This window comes from Calliopsis andreniformis, chromosome 3 (genome assembly GCF_051401765.1).
Source record: "Calliopsis andreniformis isolate RMS-2024a chromosome 3, iyCalAndr_principal, whole genome shotgun sequence".
NCBI classification, from domain to species: domain Eukaryota; kingdom Metazoa; phylum Arthropoda; class Insecta; order Hymenoptera; family Andrenidae; genus Calliopsis; species Calliopsis andreniformis.
In genome coordinates, this window is record NC_135064.1 from 29,245,907 (window position 1) to 29,262,355 (window position 16,449).

Sequence of the window (16,449 nt, forward strand, 5' to 3'; positions counted from 1 at the left end):
GGGAAGTTGGCGAAAAATTAGACGCGATAAAACGTTTAAACGTACTCCCAAGATAGAATCGTTCCACGAGCATGCGATAGTCGCCGTGCGATCCCATGGGATGTTGAAGTTAAAAGGTGTTGGTGGATCAGAAACGATCTTCAGCCCTTGTTTACCCGAGCATTTCTACGGCACGGGTCTGCGTTTGGTGCTCGTGTCCCACCGTGAAAAATCTCTACCCACGCTTCTTCCCTTTTTCCGCCTACATTAAACCATTTTTCCGCCGAACGTGCTTTCTCCCCAGCCAGAATAAAAACAGGATATTCGTCGGGAGGAATTGGAAGAAAGGTTGGAATTGCGGCTGCAGATAGCGTGTAATTAAAATACCGCGAAAGGTGTTAGCGCGCTCAATCGAAGAGGCAATCGATTCGCGCGAGTGCGACAGAGGATGATGCAGGCTACTAGTCGACCATTAATCCGCGAGCAAAGCTAGTGAAAAGAGAGAAACGACGCAATTTGTGAAAATGCAGCGATAGAGTGATGTGCAGGGAGAGAAACCGCCAGAAAGAATGATCGATGGAACGTCTGGTGTATAAAGCAAATTACTTTAACGAGTCCCACCTAATGCATTGCGAACGAGTTTGCGGTCGTCACTGCAGCGACAGACACAAAAGCGTCCAACGACCACCCTCCTTCTCTCTGTCTAATCTTAGACAATTACAAACTAACCCCGTACTAGCACCAACGAAATATTCCTGCCATTAATTGCACTCATTAACGGCTAGTCCTGCCACAAAGCTACTCGCGTCACGCTATCTTTTTCTATGCGACTTTCGAATTTAGTTGTGTTTGGTGGAAAAGAAGAAGAGGAAGAAGAGGAAGAAGAGGAAGAAGAGGAAGAAGAGGAAGAAGAAGAAGAAGTGGAGGAAAGGCATCTTCAAATGTAGTGCACATAAGAAGATTTTTGTTGTTTTCAACGTGTTAGTGGTGGTAATAAGTAAATTAAATTCAACAGTGTCGTGTTGCCTAGATAACTGAACGATAGTAATTGTAAAATCTGCAGTTCAGTCGCTAAGAAGAAGAACGTAGACGGAATTCGATTAGAAATCGCGTGAAATGCCACGCTGTTCGAGGAACTGTAAACGCTAGCAAACTTTTCGTCGGACCGATGAGTGTTGCTCGACAAAACGGTTGAAATGCGTGTGAGATAGTATTGTATATCAATATGTGAAGGAACCTCGCCGGGGAAAAGCGATGTCTACTTCTCTTCCCATACTCGTCTGTTTTATCATTTCTTTTGGTAAGTTGAAACTCATAACGACTGCCTTGTTATCGCGTGATTCGATATTTCTCCTCGTGTAACAGCGTCGCTAAACTCTGACGAAACATGGTAAACTCTGTGCCGCAGAGTAATTGGAGAAATTTGTTATTAGATTAGTTGGTAATCAAAGAACCGGCTTCAGCTTTATTGCAAAAGTTCGTTGCGACAATGTCGCTGAAGTTGAAGGGAATTTCTTTAGAACATTTACGTTTAACGTTGAATTTATAAAAAGTAAGTATCTTTGGTTTTATACCAACACTCGTTCATCGTCTCAATCGGATTTTTCGCGTATTTATCAATAAGAATTCTCTCCATGTGAGATAATTAATTACCGAGCGAAGCTCGCACATCTTTCACTTTCATGCAATTTAACGATCTCTGCTACCAAGATAATGTAAGGGGAAAATACCTACGACGCAACGCGCGACATGGTTACACCCAGTTCACAAGCCAATGACCTATACGTAATTTCAAATTAAGTTAATAAATTAATCATTCCCATGAATTACTTGTAACTACTCCGAAGAATGTGATTGCATGCTTTGTCGATGCAGTACTCTACGTTTTACAGCGAAGAATAATTTTACATTGTTGCCGGTTTATACCCTGCTACAGTGTAGGTATGAAAGCTTTATTGAACCATCGCGATCTAATCTATTAAAATACATTTTTCATGATATTTACACTAGAAAAATGATTTTGAAAACGCAAAAATTGTACTGCGGTTTCGCTTCTTTTTTAATTGAGAGGAAAAATAATCATTGTAGTCCTCCCGATATACTTTTCTGTAAACATTTTTCCAAAAGTATTTTTCTATGTGTATATATTTTTGATTCGATGACGAGATGAGATAGAAAGCTTACGTTAACACAATTTAACGCTCAAATAATTCCTCATCCGTCCTCAGTCGAATCTCCTTTTCTTCGTACACCTGATGTCAGGATTTTCCCTAGAGGGTCTCTTCCGTGAAAAGTTACAATGGTTTCTCTTCGCGAGCAAACACTCGCCACAAACCTGGAAAGTCTGTATTATTGATTGCTTTGCATCTCCTCTATTGCAGGTTCCGTCGAACTCTTGCTTGACCAATTCTACTTTCAATATTTGCAACCTCTTCTCCTTAATGTAATGCAGTTGTTTGATATCGTTTGGGGAGACCTACTGTAGGGAAAAATTGGAAAGAATACATCTCGCTTGATATTTATTTGCCTGTTTAACTTGAAGCCAGATTTTCAAGCAGATTTCACCGACTTCGTAATGCCTGTTGCCTTAAATGAAGTTTTTTCACCTACACTCTTGGTTATTGTGCCGTAGTCTGTTTCTGCCAGGCGTTCGTTTTTGCAACAGAAACGATTCATCGTGACTGTTACACTTAAGAGACTTTTGTTGACGGTGACGACGAAGAAATCGGAGAAACCCCTTCTTACTCCGAACAAAATTGTAACAGTCTGGCTTTCAATAATTGATTTCGTTTCCTCGGCTCAGAATCAGTTTTCATTTTCGTTAATATTGTAAAATAATAGCGAAGTAGTAACCTACTTCGTGAATTCATTCATTGGTCATTGGTTAAACTGGCCATGTATTCGTCCCGAAGTTGTGTGAAATTCGGATTACTCACAGTTGAGAGGTTTTTATGGAAAAAAGGTAGCAGGTAAATTGCATTGGATTTGCTTTAGTTAAGCCGACCGAGTTGCTGGATTAAATAGCCAATCTAAAATTCGGAAGCTTGTAAAATGGTCGAACAGAAGCGCGAAACGGATGCTATTTGTCTTACGGTTTTCGACGTGTCCCGCACTGCCAAAAAACGGAAATTAGTACCGTAGAACGTTTACTCTAGCTACAACGTGCCCCCGTACAAGCCATTTACATTCTGCCGACGCTGCTACTCGTGTGAATTCGCAACGGTCCAACCGTTCGCGTTTTGCTTTCTTCTGGCTGTCTAAGCGAACGATATACCATACCCTTGGTTGCTCTTTGTTTCGGAGATAAGGCGTTCCCAATTCGAAGTGGGATTCTTGATTCGATCTTTCCTTCTGCGTCGCGGGTAAAGCTGGACCATCCCTTATACGCTTTACCCTGATTTAATGTAATTGAACTGAACCTAAGGAAGACACCTGCGTTACAGGCGAACAAACCTTTATCTGTAGTACGTTCGTTATTCGGGATTTCCATAGGCTACCCTCAACTAGAGAATGTCGCTATTATTTTCGAACAGAAGATCTGTCAACCGAATTACGTGAAAAATTGAAAATGATAAAGTTCTAAATGTGATTCGAATGTTGTTGTAAGAGGCAACGACCGCAATCTACAAAACTGCACGCGTTTGCAAGATAGGTAGAATTCCGGCTGCGTCGGTGCGATACCGTGCAATTCGCGTGTGACGCGGTGATTCGGCGTTGCTCGAGTCATCTTGTTTAATCCAACCGGCTTATGGGGACAATGAAATTCGAGCTCATGGATTCACTTTGATCGTCCACCCATAGAACGAGTCGGAGGCACTGAATTGTCGATACAAGCCAGACTACGAGGCGTTTATATGGCGATCGAGCCCGTGAAACGCGGCATTCTCGTTTATGACGTTACCCCGTGAAACGACGCACGTAATTCCGCCAGCTCGGTTCAACATTGGGATTCTGACGCCACCACGGTTCATCACCTCCTTCATCCGCCCCAAGACTGGTCCAGCCAAAGCGGGGCACGTTACCGAAAATAATGATCTCACGCGTCATCCCCGGCCGATGCAAAGGCTCCTGGATTAAAGTAGATGCCAGGTCAAACACGATCGATCGAATCTACCTATTTCCTGGCGATACACCTAGGCTTCTGTTCTACCTGTATCATTTAGCTATGCTTTCCTCGGTTACTGTCGATAGTTGACAGGTACAAAGGACTTTACGCCGTATCGCGTCTATAAACGATTCTGTTCTCGTTAATTGGCTGCTTTGCGTAGGACACTGCGATAGATAACATTTGACTTTTTGTCGTTGTGTAGGTCGTGCTTCAACAATTCCGCGGGATAAATGTAACGGGTGTAAGTTTATTCGATATCTTTCAGTCCTCTGTTGCGCTTCAGAAGAGATTCGATAGTTCGTTTCTTTTTCATTTTATATTTTCATTTCGGGAGTCAGTCACTGTGTTAACCCCAAAATTGTGCAATCGAGACAGATTAATTGGCATAATGAATAATTGTCAATTCATCCCAAATTCATTTTGCAATATGGAATTCTAGCAGCATTGACAATAGATTATGTGCCACGCCTATTCGTGGCACACATAAATAGGACGTTCAGTCCCGATAGTATCGTCAAATAAATTCAATTCGTTATTAGTCAAGTTAAAAGCAGCTGTTATTACTGACAATATTGACGCGTGGGATGATTTGTTTTCAATTTGTGTTATTATTAACAAAGGACTGGATGTGACAAAGGCTTGCGATTATTACATTGAGTGAGTAATCATCGTATTACAAGTTCGTATCGTTTCTCGCGAAATCAAACAGCTTCTAAACTGTAGTTAATTAATGACTATATTGGCAACTGCAACACACCATTCAAACTGTTTGTATTTTTATTCAGTATTGTTAGAGGATAGAGATGACAATGGTAAGAAATAGAAGATATATCAAGATTTCTGTGAAAAGTAAGACTACCTATGTTGTTAGATGGCATTATGCTCATGCATACATAATAATATAGAAAAGTTTCCTGACTCGCAACATAAATAGACATAAGAGGCTTTTAAGAGAAAGCGAAACACATTTTCCTTCGAGATATAAGAAATTCGATTTGTACATACACGTCCCATCTACAGTAAAATGAACTTTCTGAAATGATTCTAAGCTCAGTGCAAGAGACAAACGATGAGCGAAGTATATTTTTATGCGGCAATTCCAACACACTGAATAGAAGAAAGTAACTATAGAGAAAACTGTTAGAAAGATTAAAAAAGCTAGCTTTTTGTTAATTTTAATAAGAGAATATATTCCCGGATGGATTGATCAGTTTTTCGTGGCGGTGTAGGTGAAAGGTTTGAACGATTCTTTTATTCCGTCTGTAGCCACCTAATTGGCTTGAAATGTTCTTCGTTTCGTCAAAGAGGGAAGTATGCGAAGGCGTCGACTACCTTTCCACGCTCTTTCCACGCTCTTTCCACGCTCTTTTCACGGAATCGAACTGCAAATGTAGGTCCGCTGTACCTCGTCTAAGGAGGAGAACTTTTCTAACTTGATCGCTCGGAGCACATCGTAAAGAGTACAGAGAATCCATGAACGACAATCAGTTCTCTGATGATCGATGTGACGTTTAAAGGGCCTTCGAAACATGAACAGTTCTCGTTGCACTTGTCGAGCATTCTTCGTCGACCCTTTCACAACTCCCTGGAAATTGAAATTTCCTATTTCCACTATCTTTCTATTCCTAACCGGTTGCTTTATTATTCTTAGCTAATTGTTCTTGAGACAGCTTGTGTCCTACTAGTATCTGACAAATGATTCAAACTAATTCTACTTCCTCTTTTTATGAGAAACTAGAAATCATTTGAAAGTTATGAAAAGCAATCTTCTGTTTGAAAATAATCGCAAGACCGATGGCAACCGGTTAATTCTCGATTGCAGCTAATTGAACGTCGCGGTCGAAAGAAAAATGAGTAAAGAGAGCAGCGCAGAAAATTTGGAGGATAAAAGTTAACTTATCCGCTTGTAAAACCTGCATTCGGATGGAGAGGGTAATGGAAACGAGAGCCGAGTGGGATGAAACGAAATAGGATTTTGCGGTGAGCCACCAAACCAACCAGTGTCCCTCATTGTCCGGTAGTTAGCTGTGACGGACAACCACTATCTACCAAATCTTCAAATAATTATAAAGCCACTTTACCCACGAATGTTAGGAAGGTTCTTCAGAAGTTCCGAGACAAAAGAGACAGGGGCGAAACATCGTACGTGGCGCAGAGAAGAAAATCCGCATCATAGCGTCTAAAGTAACTTATTCTCTCCAAAACTTCTTTCGCTCTCTACTAATAGTTACTGATTCGATCGTCTTTCAACTTCAAATTTTGATCATCTTAGGTAAAGTTTATGGAATTTTACGAATCTATAGATTCTTATCTAGGGATATTTTATTTGTAATATCTGACGATACTTTCGCATTGTTTAGGATAGTTTTATTTATTATTTGTATTGAAGTTTCAATGGTCCATACATTTTCTTTTGATATTTTATTGGCGTTGGTAATTACAAACTAACAACGTGTATACCTCGTATCACAACTCACCACGTTTATTTGTTTAAAATTGTTGATTCTGTTGCGATGTTAAACAAAAATGTCAACGATAAAAAGTCAGCATGAACGTGTACATATAGCATATTACCCTCGATTTTCATATCTTGAAATACAACGAGTTGATAAACTTGCACTGAGGTCAACTAATGTGTATGCGATGTGGAAAAGTTTCGCAATTATTGTATATTTTATAGGTCAATAAACTCATTCCGGCGATCGTGTAATTATTTTAACGGTTTAGTATTGGAAACGTTTCACAGATACGTATGGACGATAAAATATTCTTGCAACAGGATTCACAGTTCATTCAGAAATACCTAGTTTTCGAAGAGAAAAAGTCGCGGACTGCAGTATACTTTCGAGTTAGTCGAACTTTCGATTTCTCCGCGAAAGAAAAACCCAGTAAAATGAATGCATTTCCTTGTAACAAAATAAATTGTTAATTGTTGCTGCTAATGAAGATATTTGAATCGAAGGCTTGAGTTAATGAAATTGTTGTGTTTCTAATATTGATCTTGATTGAAAGGAAAGATTAGTTTATGCGAAACTCGACGCACAATTAGTTGGCAGGAATAGCAGGTTGAAATGTGCTTTCCATTGGTCAGCCCTTCTCTTTTAATAATCTATTCGTGATTGAGAAGCTGCGAAATAAAGTTTCTCAAAGATCCAGCTAAATGGACCGACGTGACGCTTACTGAAGGAAAGCTTACTCGTACAGAGTGGATACGTCGGGAGAAAATACATGTATTCTAGACAACGCCCATGCAATTTTGTCACCTGGAGCCGCTAGTCGTTGGGAATTTCGTGGAAAGTCGAGACACATCGCAAGGAAAATTCAACCATGGCGTTCCAGGGCGAAATTAATTTTCGTCGAAGTACGACTGGCGTGGTGGTTGCGGTAGACGCGGTGTTAGCTGCTGCTCTTAGCTAGCTCGTCTTAACTCGTATGCCGCTCGAAAGTTTAAGAGTCCACGGTACGGGAGACCTTAAAATTTCCACGCGAAGGAGGAACGAGAGTTCACTCTGGAAGCCTTTCTTCTCCAACAGTGACGTAAGTACTTACATTCTGAAACGTTGCTGGAAATTCGTTTGCCATACAGCTTGACTTTTACCTAGAACGAGCATCGTGGACCTGGAGTAGATTTTTAGTTCACTATCACTGTTTTACTTCGTCGATCATATTGAACCGATTACCTATTCAGTTTATGATCAATAAAGTTGCGAAATGAGAAATAAAACCATTTATTTGGCTTTTTTTAAGCGTTTCAGTTAACTGAACCTACAACTTTATTTCACTTCGATTTGCTTTTAAAAAGGAAATTAATTGAAACATAATATTCTGAAAGCATCTATAGACGCAAACTATAGATTGATGGTATGTAGAACTTGTAAATCAATAGATAGAGAAGTTTTGAATCTCAGGGATAATGTTGTCAAACTTTTGAAAGTATGATACAAGAGTGAATCAGCAGAGCGTATTTGTTTGAGAAAATGAATGGTTAGGTCTGGGTTAGAGCGGATGAGCGAACGCGGTTGTTGGTCCGGGCTTAAGGTGAACTCGACTTAAACGCTTTCGGATCGGCGTGGCCCACTGAAAGCGTGTAGCGTACGAGTGCATGGTCTACTAAACTAACGAAAGAGAATTTGCCCGTTGCGAAAGTGCTTCCCTACATGCGGATGATTCGGAAGAGCAATCGCAAAGAAAAGCTCCGCCGGCATTCTTCTCCGCATTTCAACTTCGTCGACTGATCTCGGGGCTTTGAGTGCGCCTCTCGATTTCCGCTTTGAACCTTTGATCGGATTTCACCGATCGAATCCGCGATTACGCTGCTGTTCTTTTCCCGAAAACAAATGGATCCCCTGTGAATTCGTGCGCGTTCTCGTGCTCGCTAAATCCCACTTCGGTTTAGTATTTAGATCTCTGTTCGCTCGTTTCTATCGATTAAGCGTCCGTTCGGCAAACGATTTTATTGTCGCCCACCTTTGCGAGAACTTAACGAGATCCTCTCCCCTCATCATTTCGTCTCGTTTTTTATGCACTAATAACGAATTTCTTTTCTAGCAATTGCGCGCGAAATATCCACACTTGAATAAATACGAACGAGAACTCGAGGCGAAATAATAAAATGTATACGAAACGATTGCTTGCGTTTTCCGTTGTATAATTCAAACTGAGCAATTTAGGGGTGGCAAATGGTGCGAAGAGAGGAGAAGAATCGATCATTCATGAACAATGGCACTCTATGGATGTTATTCCGCTAGAATAGGAGGAAAATAGCTCGATGGTCCCCAAACTGTCGGTCGCGTTACACACTGTTACCCTCGTGAAACTGCCTTCTATTCGTTCCGAGTACCGATTCACCACCAATGCGTGTCTTTGGCACCCCCCCCACGATCGACTATTTCTCCATTCTGCGTTTCGGTAAACATCTATTTTAACAATTATCTATTTTCCGCACCGTATACTGCCTCGAGCTACAAATATCCATAGAAAAACTAAACTACCTTTACGCGAACGTATACATCTTCATGGAAAACTGTTACCGATTACAGAGACCATAATTTGTGGGTAGTCGCGCGTCAGCGAAACGCGTTGGCTAGTGATCACTAGTAGTGATCGCGGCGAGTCACGAAACAGATTATGCGTTCTTGCTGCGACAATGGTCCATTGCCGACAGCTATGGAAAAAAATAACCATCGAATGCGGTTGATTCTGGTTACGGACGTATTCAATATTCTACATGCGATATCTACATGCGATATACAGCTTTATGATGTCACGTTGCGTTCAGATGGAAAGTTGTAGTTGATGAAAGAACGTTATATCGAGTTGGCCGAACAGACGGAAACAGGATTTTTTGAATTTCATCGTACCAGCAAACAAATTTCGACGAAACAACACCCTGTTCAAGTTATTTTATTGTTTCAATTCTGAAAAGTTTGCTCTATTGTTCCATAAGCATACCTTTATGTTCACCATGGACAGACATTCAAATTCAAATGACTATTCGCCTCTCATAAAATAATCGAGGTAAGAACGAAGGAAGGAGTTTACAGAATCGTTGGGACGTTTTCCAACTTTTCTTCAATCTAACACTCGTCGACCAACTTTTTCTAACGCCGTGGAAATGGTCGCGACTCGACGTATTTTAATTTCTTTGAAAGTTCCTAGCTTTTCTTCTCCCGAGAGATCGCTTAACTGAATAGCAGCCAGTTAGCTCGAGATTATTTTATTCCAAATCCCTTTCGTCTCCCTTTTTATCTATTTGTGTCCTGTTTCTCTAGCTAGATTACGCACTGAGGAAGTATAGCAATATAAATGGCATATAAGTAATTTGAAAATTTTCCTATCTTCTGTCCTTACACATTTATCCGACATATGGAAATTTTCTCAATAGTCTACTTCAATCAAACGATTATAAATCACTTGATGACTAAGTATCCGATCACTTTCAGGTGGTATAGCGTCATGTCTACGAAATTTTCGAACCGACTTTCTGGAGGAATGGCCAACTCCTGGAACGGGACCTCATTTCGACACCACTATGCAGTCAAACTTTACCGGTCTGGTGGGGAAAACTGTGCACTTGGTATGCAAAGTGAAAAACCTTGGAAATCGAACGGTGAGTTGTTTCATTATGAAGCATACCTTTTTTCAACTAAAATGTATCTACTAAAAGTGCATTTTGAAACAGACCTCGTCGCAATCTGTTCCGTTGCATTGCAAAGTATATGATTGTAAATTTCTGAAGATAAAAATATGTGATCACGGTATATTTGGTGATTGTTAATACACCCTCGGGGCGATAATGACGGTCTTCGTTAGTAGACGTACAGAAACCACCGGGTAATCAACAGCAAGTTTGACTTGGTCGAAGTTTCTCGATAGAAGCAATAACAACAGCACAAACTTAGTTTTGCTTTATAAGAGTTGTGATTCGCACAAAATTCATTAAGAATTCAAAGCTAAACGCACAAATCGGGCTTAAAATGTATCGATTCATGGACGCTTTTATTTGATATAGAGAAGAAAGTAAAAATTAGTAGGTAAGTGAATTCGAATTTCTGTTGGAATATCGTGTAGGTAATGACTATAATATCGCTTAAAACGAAGTCAATTTTTATCACATTGACGGCCAAACCCTGTGACTGGAGACATATTTCACCTATCAAAAATTCTTACGAGCCACATTCTATACTGAAACTATATTTTATAAATATGAATATTAATTATCATACACTTTGCAAAATTAAAGGACCTTCATTTATATATAATTATAAATAATTTCGGGTTAAAAAGTTGTCGATTTTTGAGCTGCTGTAGCGAGTCTATGCTCTTTTTAAAGGGCAAACCTTTAGTTTCTCACTCGTAAATTGAATTTTTCTAAAGACATTTTTCTACTAGAATACGGGGCGGGAAAGAGAAGGTAGTTTTTTTTCTTAAAAATGTTTGTAGAAGGATTTCAAAAACGCAAGGGTTACAGTAGCTATCTAGAAGAGTCAAATACAGCTCATCAAAATTCAATTTAATCTGTAATAATTTGTTATTTCGATGCTTTTACTTCAATTAAAATAATAATGTTAATAGCGATCATTTGAATGAAGTCGATAATGGTAATAACGGTATAGTAATAAGATAAATAAAGACAATAAAATGGCGATGAATGCAGTAGCTGTGAATGATGATCGCAGTAGCAATAACGAATATTGCGATGCTCCCATTCGCATTGCGAAATCGATATGAAAAATCCAATTTAATTGGAACGGAGACAAATGTTAGCGGTCGTGAAGTGTAAAATGTACTACGCATACCTGTGCATAAAGAAGAGTAGTAAATTATGAAAACACCTCGTACTAACAAAAACAATATCTAGTTTTTCTTTTCACTTTTTCTTGAAAATTAAAAAAGAAGCTCAAAGACTTTTCTTCGTAGGTCTTCGATCTAGAATCTACAGTCTTCTTATGATTTTCAAGAACAAGGTACTTGAAATCAATACGATACGACGATAGGTTAGTGCAATATACATGAGGGTTTGTAAATTGAACGTATAAGAGACCAAAGGCAGACTGACAAGTCTGAGATCGACTGTAACCCATTAGTTCCTTTATCCCGACGAAGATCAACGAGTTCGTATTTTCTCAAGGTCTATTCTCCTTCTTCTTTGTCGATTCCATTTTCTGTACTATCTACTTTAACGGTAAGAGCCTTTGTAATTTCTAAAAGCGTCAATAGGAACGAACGTCGGACAGTGAACAACTATTGGCAACGTTTCTAACGCAAATAACGCTACAGATGGCCATAATATACATCTACTAAGAGACTAAGAAACTTTGATTTTATAAAGATGGAAATGATATTCTACAGATTTCAGAGTTTTCTGTTCATTCTTTCTTAATCCATGTTTGGTACGTTTTGAACACAAGGTTTTTGATATAACTCGAATACATCGTCGACGTATTTGCGGTACATTCTCGATGTAACTTGACTAGGTCAAGTAGAGAAAGTTTCTCTTTGAAGCACTTGTTTATTAATTTAATTAAATTACTTTCTCTACTTGATAGTTATTAGCAAAATCATTTGGTAGGAAAGTACAGAATTGTTTGACTGTAAAATAGTGGAATATTCGTAAGTTTATTCTTCTGAAGAATTTTGCAAACTTAACGATACACCGCACGAAGTTTTGCTAGCGCCAGAGTATCGTTTGGAATGCAACAGTTGCCGATTCCTGGTGGAGCTAAGCTCTGCCGCAGACTTGTCCCACCTTTGTCGACAGCTCTTACGTAAATCTGGAAACACTTGTAAATAAATCTTGGTTTACGAGCTATTTAACGCATCCAGGGTAGTTCCAGCGAAATGAAAGGACAATAAAGGGGTTGACTGGTAGGTGGGTAGAGGCGGGTAGAGGCGGGTAGAGGCGGGTAGAGGCGAGTAATTCGGAGAATGAGGAAACCGCGAAATTCGCTTGGAGCCATTCGTGGACACTTGGCTCCGCGTTTTACTCGCGCGGCTACCCGTAAATGCAGCATACTATGCAGCTCGACTGGTGCATGGAAAGCGGCGCAGCGGGCACGATCATGCGAGCTGCATAGATTCGGTTGGATTTCAGCAAACAATGCCGCGACTAATGCCGATGACACACCGGTGTCATCTCGAGAACTCGCAGGTTGCCGCAGCTGCCAGGTTCGCGGCCGAGCTAGGACAATACCGAATCTCCATGGTGACATCACATTCGCCTCGAGTAGAACGGAGCCAGCGTTACGGGAAATTGGTTTATGCCAGGGAGCATCCGTGAAACGAAATACACTCTTGAAAAGACCCTCCATTTCACTACGATCCTTCTCCCTTTATTCGCTTCCTCTTTAAGTTCTAACCATCTCACGCATTTAATCTGTCCTTCAAAAATTCAACAACAGAAATTACTCCTCTCCAGTCATCGCAAACAATGAACCACGACTAGAGGTTTTATAGTCCCGTTCATTCAGTTGGTCTCTTGCGTTGCTCCGAACAGTATAGATCTAACAGTGTAGAGATAATAACTAGTTGCCTGAAGAAAAACCATAATCGAATAAACTATTTCACTTTCCCAATATTTCAGTAGAAAATATTCTTTCATTTGAAATAAGTTCGGTGAAATTGCAGCAATCTTTCTTTCACAATTTATGAAGTCTGTTTTATAATAATTTCATACAATATATGTCGTTGTAATGAAAAAGAAATAAGTAGCTAAATAATATATGGAAATGAAAAATTTTCTTTCCAAATCGAAATACGTAGAAATAAACATAATCGGCGAAGTTTCTCCCGCGGGTGATCAAGTGGAAACGATTTCAAATCAAATATTTCGTGTGAATCTTCATTCATATGCTCGTGCTTCGCAACGATTTAATATCGCTGAGCGTTTTCGCCGGTTAAGGTGAACCTTTCAATTTTATTCGTCTCTTTGACGCCGCAGTGAAAGAGCTCCAACGGCTTTGAGGCAAACGAATTTGACACGTAATGTTTACGGGCACGATTTCCTTTTTTAAGTGATTTTTAACTAGGCGTCGATCGAATACGCTGCGATTCGTTAAGATTATGAAATATATTTGAATATTTCGCACGTATATTCGTTTCTTTTGCCATTTCCACGGTAATGAATCCACCGAGTCTTCTTCTCTATTTTTCTTCAAATTCTCGCTCTTTGTCGTCATTATAACAAACGAATAAAATAAGCAGTAATTTGTACGATTATCGTCGCACCCATTCGGGCTGGCCTTTGAGCGACAATTAAGGTTAATCGAATGTAAATGTAACTCCCGAGAATGCGCTCGGCGAAATTACGGTTCGTAGTCCATTGAAATCGTCGATAGATTATTGGTTTAAATAGGCGCGAACCTCGACCAGTTGGCAAATCGGAATTAGTACGATACGCGTGTGCGCGGATCTGCCCATGAAACTTTTTATCGACCTCGTCGAGAGACGTTTACCTGATCGGCTAACCGCAAAAATTGCCACGACTAACGAATCTGACCCATTTTTTTCTTCAATCGATGAAATTCAGCAAGGGAAAAAGAGAAAGGGAATGAAATAACTCGTTTCGCCGTGATAATTCATTTTTATCAAAATCCACCTGCCAAAATCGGATGTATACGAATTATCGAGCTACTATTTCGGGATGATTATTCTACCGTTTATTCGGTATATAGTCAGTTACGAAGATTTCAATAACAGGCTTTCCTAATATAATATGTTACTATAGGTTTCTTGGGTGAGGCATCGAGACATACATTTGTTAACGGTGGGTCGTTATACGTACACGAGCGATCAGCGTTTCGAGGCTCTACATGCTCCTCACACAGAAGACTGGACGCTGAAGATACGATATCCTCAGCGCAAGGACTCCGGTATTTATGAGTGCCAAATATCCACGACACCGCCTATCGGTCATCCTATTTATCTAACCATAGTCGGTAAGTATACCGTATGTAGTGGATTTGATTAAAAAATATGTCTACTATCTACTATCGTTTGTTTGAAAATCAGCTCTATGATGGAAGTTTTCCCAAAACCTCTGGAGAGCGCGTATATGCGTAGGATGTTTCGTACAACACGAAATGTTTATAACTGAGCTGATTCGTGATTTCATTAGGGTTTATTAGATTTTTCTTGCCGAAGATTACTTCGTGATAAACGATTATTTCGGTATCGTGCAGAAAACTGCACGATAAATCACAGGAGAATTTGTTCGATAGGAACGTGATCATTATTCACTTCTAAAGTTGACACGCGCCTCGGAGGCATCATAAATATCAAAGCATCACAATATATGTATACCCGTATTCGCATTTAACGCCAATATCCGACTGATTTAATGAACTGTACAATATGTGGGTCAATTATATCGCTAATTTTGATACGTCGTTCAGTAATTGTATTACGGCAAATCATTAACGTCAATCCATAATATCTCGTCATGCTTAACGCGGTTAGATTTTATTTTCAAGGGAACCGGTCTTTTAAAAATCACGAATCGTTCTAATTTTTTCAATATTACAAATTTTCGAATTTTCGAATTTTCGAATTTTCGAGAATACAAAACACGAGGAAACATATTCATCGCGCCAGGGAATAGACCTCCGAAAAATTCTTTGTAAGACACGAAGGTGAATTTCCACAGAAAATTGAAACGACACGTTTGCAAAAAAAAGAAATGGACGAAACTTTTGCGCGCATATCCATGATCAATGTGTTTGAAATTCAGTTGAAGATAGATGCAGAGATGTATATCAAAGCCGCGTGAAAGGGGTTAATCGAGGATACGTAGAAAATCCATGCAAAGATTTCATGCGGGTATACAAAGCAGGTGAAACCAGGCCGTTTGTGAGCTCGTATATCCTCGTAGGTGTACCGTTAATGACTGCTCTGATATCCTAACCGGGTCGTACTATTAAATGAGAGGATCTTATCACACTGACTTGACCTGAAAACGCTCTCCTCTACATTTTGTCGTGCGATAAAAATATCAGTCATTTATACAATATTATATCATGTTAATCTATTCTATTGGTTTATTATCGCACGATCTCACCTTTTTCTTTGGTCGTGCAATATTTTGAAGAAAAAAAAGAAGAAAGAAAAAATAATCAGTTCACGCTACACGATTTAAGTGGGATCAATTGAAAGGTGAAGGACGAGGAGGAAATTTTAATTAATTAACGTTTCTGCTATGAAGTCGTTCTAAATCGGAAACTGTAATTTCTGAAGTTTCAGAGGATTGTTATGCTAAAACTGAAATAATAATTAGTGTGGAAGAAATTTTTTTCGGTTGATTAACTGAAACCGTTCTGACTTCAACCGTTTCAGACTTAATTTAGATTTCATAAAATCTTAATTTGTAGAAATAAGTTGAAATTATGAAATATTGCTATAGTAAATATTTCGACGAATTTAATAATATAAGCGTACAGTATAAATGTTTGAAATTCTATTTCAGAGCCCATTACCATTATCGTTGGCGCTCCTGACCTATTCGTAAATAAGGGCAGCACAATTAACCTGACTTGCGTCGTGAAATATGCCCCAGAACCACCGCCCATGATGATCTGGAGTCATAACACAGAAGTGAGTGTTTTAATAATCCACTAAATGCTCGGTTTCTTGAAACAACTACGCTATAACAGTATGGTGTATTATTTGAATAGCTGGTTTTCATTTCAAACGGTCTTTGATACGTTCTTTTTCAAATTTTTCGAGCATAGAAAATGTTGCTTGCTTTTGCTTTACCCATTTGAAGAATTTTACGAAACGCATTACGTTACACGATGATAGAATGTGCGGGACATGGTTAATGTCGAAGGTAACGGGTTGCAATAGCAGCCCGTTGTCCTTTTTACGTT

General features: G+C 39.4%; 1 protein-coding gene across 4 annotated transcripts in view; it reads left to right on the forward strand.

The window, feature by feature from the left end:
• Window positions 1–16,449, forward strand: part of LOC143188601 (zwei Ig domain protein zig-8-like) — a 126,370-nt gene that overhangs the window by 107,279 nt on the left and 2,642 nt on the right. For 3 of the 4 annotated variants that reach the window (XM_076392925.1, XM_076392923.1, XM_076392924.1), the window contains 3 exons: window positions 10,030–10,196; window positions 14,313–14,523; window positions 16,047–16,174. In XM_076392925.1, coding sequence (XP_076249040.1) covers window positions 10,030–10,196; window positions 14,313–14,523; window positions 16,047–16,174 — 506 coding nt within the window. Of the gene's footprint in view, window positions 1–1,140; window positions 1,280–10,029; window positions 10,197–14,312; window positions 14,524–16,046; window positions 16,175–16,449 lie in introns of those variants that run through there. The other variant, XM_076392926.1, reaches the window with a different exon arrangement.